Here is a 6,564-nt window from a genome sequence, read left to right as displayed (position 1 = left end):
AACCACTCAAAGGGAAACAACAGAGTGAAGAGCAAAGAGATCAGGAAGAGAAAATACAGAAGAACATCAGAAGACAATAAACGGCCTATTGGCAGACATAGTGCGTTTACAGCACTGCCGGCAAAATCAGACATTGTGCATTGGCGTTTCTATTTGCTGCACTTGTACAAAATAGAACTTTTTACAACAATTTTTACATAGCCTAACGTAAGTTCAGAGTCAAGTTTGTAATTTATTCATGTTTGATGCTTTTGCAGAGAAAATAAAACCAGCTATAAAGCATCAAAATAGGACATAAAATGAATGCAACAAAATTAATGTTAAATAATTCATCTGAAAGACCACATCTGATAATAATATTTAAATTATGTAACTACAGAATGATGTTATTCAATGTGCCCACAATCAGTACATGGAAAAATATAGTCCAGTCCCACATGCAGCTTCTCAATGCACACTTCCATTTTGTCAGCCCACAAACCCTTAATCTCCCTCTAATCAGATACAGTTTACTGATTTACTGTCTGCTCATCTGTCAGTAATGTGTTTAAAGGTACACTGTGCAGGAAATGGTCAAAAAAGGTACTGCAGCTATGCTGCTCATTGAAACTGGGCTGCCTATTGCCAAATTTGATCTTTACATGAATGTTTACTAAGTAATAAACACATATATTCTAGTATAGTCCAAGTACAGTCATTTTTGCAGCTAAAAATTGCTATTTTTGGAAATCCAAAATGGCGGACCATGGAGAAGATCCCCCTTTTAATGTATGAAAAGTGCATTTTTCCAGTCACAATGAATACTTAGAATTTGATGGTGGTGGTAAGTATCCATGAAAAACTTACCATTAGTGAATGGGCAGCATGAAGTCTGGAAATAAACAACTAAAAATCTCACACAGTGTCCCTTTAACCTTTTTTTAATTTGTGTGTGATTTTGTGTGTGTGCGCACACGCACACACATCTTACACCGCAGAGATGCACATTTATTTCATCTGATGCTATGTAGCTCTGAGATGCCAGTTCAATGATGGATGGAAATACACTGTAAAAAATTTGACCAGGGTTTACTCAATAATATTGTGTCAAGAAAGTGACACGTGATATAATTGATTATATTTTATGACTGCAATATTGATTAAAATTAATTGAAAAAAATCACTTAAATTTACGTGATAATAATATATACCGGCTAATAGAAGACACTATAGATGTGTTTTATTTACTCTATAAATGACAGCTTATACTGCTTAAAAATATTGAGTAAATTTTAAAAAATATTTATTATGAAAAACTCTCAATTTAAATGTGCCACTTACCAAAGTTAATTTAAATAATATTTACTACTTTCTCCTTATATTATTTACATTATATTTGCTAGTTTTATTTGCTAAAGGAGACTACCATGCACAAAAGTAGTAGGAAATTAGATAACATTTATTTGTCTTTCCCCCTTCAATTTAGCAACATTAAAATGGGTTGCTCAACAGAAAAAAAATGCATATTCATTTGTGCACATTTGCACAAAATACAACAAAGTTTTAGAGGAATGCACCGTGTGCGATGTTTATGTAAAAAAAGAAAAATAATGTAAAAACAAACAAAAAACTTAAGGGGGCATCCTGAGGTATTAACTTTGAGACAACTTTTCAGAGAGAACGTTCATAGGAAATATAACAAAACAAAGAACCTGGTCACAAGACAAACAAGGAAACAAAAATGGTGGGATGAGGTAGGGTGTATAGCTGTTGTACAGTCTGCCTACTGTATATACATAGGTATACCTATGGTGTGTGTGTAGACATAGGTGTGCATGTGTAAAGAGCGTGAGAGTAAAGAGTGAGAGAGTAAAGAGTGTAAAGAGTGCGAGTGAGCGAGATCTGTGTAAAGAGTCACCTGAAAGGCTCTAATGAAGAAGTAATGACCTCACTGTGTACCTGCAATTACACAAGCGTGTGTGTGTGAGAGCGAGTGTGCGAGCGAGTAAGCGAGCGAGAGAAACAGAGTTTGAGCAAACAAGACCTGTAAGAGGAGGCATCAGAGCATCTCTAATAAAGAAGTAAAGAACTTGCGCCTCAGCTCAAGTGTCCATTGCACTGCCTCAGCTCAAGTGTCCATTGCACTACCTCAGCTCGTGTCCATTGCACTGTCTCAGCTCGTGTCCATTGCACTGTCTCAGCTCAAGTGTCCATTGCACTACCTCAGCTCGTGTCCATTGCACTGTCTCAGCTCAAGTGTCCATCGCACGGTCTTAGCATAAGTTTGCTAACGGCACAGTAGATAAAACTTAATGCTTTGTTCACAGCTTCAAACACATCTACAGACATGTCAGATAATTTTGATACAGAACAGGGATTTTCTAACATGTGCATGACAGTGATGAGCCTTGCTACATCAAATCAACCAATGATGGCATAACACTTTTTTGTGTGTCAAACAACCTTGAAAAAGCAGTGTCTGGCCAAAAAATAAAAGGTAAATCTTAAAGTTCAGAAAAACTGGAGTACTTATTCTTTGCAAATATCTGTGGGGGAAAAAAAGAATTCCCTTGGAATTATGTCTTCAAAAAGGTCATGCAGCACATCTGACATCCCCCTTATATGTTTTACAAAACTCGAAATGAAAATACCCTTTTGTTCTAAAATGACTTTGATACATTTCCCAGTACCCAATATACAGCTGTTACTCAGTTTTTTTTTTTATCAAGTCCCAAGTTCCACATAAAGGATTATAGATAGGCGTAATTCATCTCCAGTTACTCTGCTTGTAGAATTTGACTTAATGTATTGACTACTGTTGGAATTCCTCAATATGATTTCCTCTGCAATACCTTCATTTTCCAATAGTTTCTCTAAAGTCTCAAGAATGGGCACTTATTGAAATGTTTTGCACTTGCGAGAATCAACAATATATATTTCACACTACCAACACATTGGAAATGATCCTTAAAATACTTTCTTCTCTTAAAAGTCAAGCCAAGTTGACCGCTTTCACCAAATGCTTTACTGAGAGGATGGAGGTTGCATAGCTGTTCTGCTAAATCAGTGATAATGCTCTGGTCAACAACAAGTTGATCAGACTTAAATGTGGACTTGATTATATTTATAATCTATAATCCTTTATGTTGTTGATTTTGAATTGTTCTACACACTTAGGACTTCAAAGAACACCAAAGTAACAGCTGTAACTTGTATTGGGTAATGGGAAATTTGTCAAAGTTTCAGTCTTCATTGACATGAATACATACAGCATTACTTTGTAACCCTTGTACGTTTTCCAAAACTTGAAATGAAAATGGCTTTTTGTTCTAAAGTGGCAATATCTTTCAAAAGTTGTTCCAAAACTGTTTTGTATGCGAAGTGTTTGCTATTATCAACTTAACAAATAGACGCTAGATGTGTTGATGTTAATGAAGACTGATGAAGACTAATGAACACTTTTCTTCGAGGCGGAAACACAGCAGTCAGAGTGTCTCAGCTTAAGTGTCCATCGCAGTGCCTCAGCTCAAGTGTCCATCGCACGGTCTTAGCATAAGTTTGCTTAACGGCACAGTAGATATAACTGTTAATGTTTCGTTCACAGCTTCAAACACATCTACAGACACATCAGATATCAACAAATCAACCGATGATGGCGTAACACATTTTGACTTTTTTAGTGCGTGTGTCAACCTGTTTGAAAAAGTAGTGTTTGGAGAAATTAAAAGGTAAATCTTTAAGTCATTAAGTTCTGAAAAACTGAAGTCAAGTGTCCATCGCACCGCCTCAGCTCAAGTGTCCAGTTCGGCATTTCCTTAGTCCAACAACTTACTCTTCAAAGTGTGCAGCTTTGGGGACTGCTTTGAACAGTCCAGCTCCAGAAGGAGCGTCTGGAAGATTTCAAATGTATATCTGAGCTCCTTAGGGTAGGCCAGATTTAGTGCATAAGTCAGCCCAAGGAGCATGCAGCAAGCCCTGGCAAAGGTACCCAGAGTGGTGAGAACTTTCACTCCCTCAATGACGACACCAACATCGCTCGGCCCCTCTGCTGAGCTGGACATGATGCTGTAGATCTTCATTTTTTGAGCAGCAAGGTCCTCGGACATCCGTTCTTCATCAGCGTCCTGAAATAACAAGAACATTAAATATTAATGCAAAGTCTTATTTATCATCTGATCAGTCAAAGAAAAAGGCCTTAGCTGAGCATCCTGTGATTACAATTTAATACATCACTCTCTACACAATCTGTTTCCATGTGACACTTCCTTATTTGATTGTGGATTATTTTTGAAATAGTTAGGAGCACTTACTTTCAATTGTACAAAACTAGCGGGCCAGTTATCAGTTTTTCAGCCTCACATCCTACAGCAGTCATTCCTCTCACAGTATTTAATCAAGACAGAGCTATAGGGTGAGGGTGAGAGTACATGAGAGAGGTGAAGAGATAAGACACAGAGACAGTGAAAACTAGAGTGTGTGTGTGGGCGTAAGGAGAGAAACATAATGGATGTGTACGAGAGAGAGAGAGAGAGAGAGAGAGAGAGACAGAGAGACAGAGTTTGTGTGAGAGAGAGAGAGAGAGAGAGAGAGAGAGAGAGAGAGAGAGAGAGAGAGAGAGAGAGAGTTTGTGTGTGAGAGAGAGAGAGAGAGAGAGAGAGAGAGAGAGAAAACTAGACAGTGCGTGTGTGGTGTGAGACAGACATACAGACAGACACACATACAGAGACAAAGAGTGAGTGAGAGTAACACAGGGGCCAGGAGGCGGGGCGAGGCCACAAGCACAAGTTTTTTTTTTTTTTACAAGTGAAGGAAGCAAGGTCGCATATTGGAGAAAGTGAGAGAAAGAGAGAGAGACCAAGTAAGTGTGCACATGAACACACTTGGGTGGGTGGGTGAGAGAGAGAGAGAGAGAGAGAGAGAGAGAGAGTGAGAGAGAGAGAGAGAGAGAGAGAGAGAGAGAGAGAGAGAGAGAGAGAGAGAGAGAGAGAGAGAGAGAGACCGAGTGAGTGCGAGAGGGATTGATATTGTCCGTACGCACTTAGTGAGTGGAATGGACAGCGCACAAGCGAGAGCCAACAAATAGATACATACTGTAAATAAACTTTAATATGCACTTACATCAAACTCTTTCAAGAGATCATTCAGGGACTCCCCAAGGTATACCATCAAGCACTGGATGATGAGGTCCCGCATCAAGTTGACATCAGGATTGGTTGGGGCCTAGAAATAATCAATAGGTAAAAAAACATTTGCTGTGTTAAAAAGTATCTAAAGCTTCCATTTTATTATAGGAAACACCACAATGATGATGCGTACCTCAGTTCATTACCTGTGGATACAGTAAACAAGTTAAAAAAAAAGCTAATAATGGAAGTCATTGCATAATACCTTGAGGAGAATGGCCTGGAGCTTCAATCCCATGGCGCCACCCTTGGCCTGAAAGATTGTCATGAGCCTGGGAGTGTATTCATCTAGCTTGGCCATAAATTTAGCTTCAAGGTGCACGGTAGAAATTCGGTGAAACTCCTCTTCAATCTGAAAGATGCAAAAAATTGCAGAGATTTAATATCATATACACAATCATTGTTTGTGACCCTTCCTGGTGGACTGTAAATACTTATTTTTCTCTGACTCACTTGGGATGCTTCAAATAATGCAGGCCACCTCGCATGGAAGTCCTTAATGCTGGGCATTTGGTTTACGATTTCATTTCTTCGGTGTGCAAATGTGTTGCACATTATTTCCTTTATCACTTTGTTGTTGTCCCTTTTTTGGATCTCAGTCAGTAGCTGAATCCGCTCTTGCTCCAAACTTTCCTCCGTTTCTCCTGCTGGGTATGGAGGGAGGTAGTTTACCTCAGCCTTTTTAGGCTTTTTGGCATTCTTTGCCGTTTTCTGGTTTGCAGGGCTTTTGCGCCTGAGGGAATTGCACATAACTTCAGGGACACCGCATGCTCTGAGCTTGGTGCGATAGTTGCCCATTTTCCACCTCAAGCTTTGTTGCCATCCATAGAAACCAGAGAAAGAACCAGGCTCTTTGAGAAAGGGATATTTGGTGCAAAGTGCCTCAGCCACGTCGCTAATCTGGGCACCTGATGGATAAGCAACATATGAATATATGCTTTTGGACAGTGTTTCAAGGATATCCGCCTTGACCTTTGAAGGTCTAAGTCGAGCTCCAGTCTTCTGGAATTCTTCCGCGGCTCTCTCCAGACAAATCTCAGTTTCATACGCAAATGTTGGAATGGGGAATGGCTTTGGCCAAGGCTGGCAACGTTCTGTGGGAATTCTCGGGGGGAGAATAACAGTTGATGCCTCAGAAGACAGAGACGCAGCAGATGACTCAGCAGCAGGAGTATTGAACGCAGAAGTGCCTAACCCCACCATATCGGTAGACTCCCAGTCAACAGATGGACCACTAACAGAACTAGCCAAAGGCTCCTCAAATGGAAACAGGTCCAGAACAACAGGGGTAGATTTAGCAATCTTAACAGTGTCCTTGTTTTTGATTTGGTCACATCTATGGAGGGTGAAAAAATCCCCAAAGTCAGAGTCCAAATAGAGGAGGTTACATTCATCAGGAATT

At 39.6% G+C, this 6,564-nt stretch overlaps 1 protein-coding gene across 1 annotated transcript; it reads right to left on the bottom strand.

The window, feature by feature from the left end:
• Nucleotides 1-3,165: 3,165 nt before the first annotated feature.
• On the bottom strand, nucleotides 3,166-5,950 carry LOC134460070 (uncharacterized). Its single transcript, XM_063212545.1, has 4 exons — nucleotides 5,616-5,950; nucleotides 5,368-5,514; nucleotides 5,098-5,199; nucleotides 3,166-4,103 (listed from the first exon to the last, which is right to left on the bottom strand). The coding sequence occupies exons 1-4, from the start codon at nucleotides 5,910-5,912 to the stop codon at nucleotides 3,795-3,797; spliced, it is 855 nt and encodes a 284-aa protein (XP_063068615.1). The 5' UTR covers nucleotides 5,913-5,950; the 3' UTR covers nucleotides 3,166-3,794.
• Between the last annotated feature and the right edge of the window lie 614 nt (nucleotides 5,951-6,564).

This window comes from Engraulis encrasicolus, chromosome 12 (assembly GCF_034702125.1).
Source record: "Engraulis encrasicolus isolate BLACKSEA-1 chromosome 12, IST_EnEncr_1.0, whole genome shotgun sequence".
NCBI lineage: Eukaryota > Metazoa > Chordata > Actinopteri > Clupeiformes > Engraulidae > Engraulis > Engraulis encrasicolus.
This window is presented reverse-complemented; position numbering and strand designations above follow the sequence as displayed.

Excerpts from the sequence above, each read along its gene's own strand:
- LOC134460070 (XM_063212545.1), bottom strand. The coding sequence starts at position 5,912 with ATGTGCAATTCCCTCAGGCGCAAAAGCCCTGCAAACCAGAAAACGGCA. Across the intron at positions 5,200-5,367 it reads TCCAGGCCATTCTCCTCAAG|GCCCCAACCAATCCTGATGT; the intron begins GTATTATGCAAT and ends GATTATTTCTAG. Across the intron at positions 4,104-5,097 it reads ATCTCTTGAAAGAGTTTGAT|GACGCTGATGAAGAACGGAT; the intron begins GTAAGTGCATAT and ends TTGTTATTTCAG.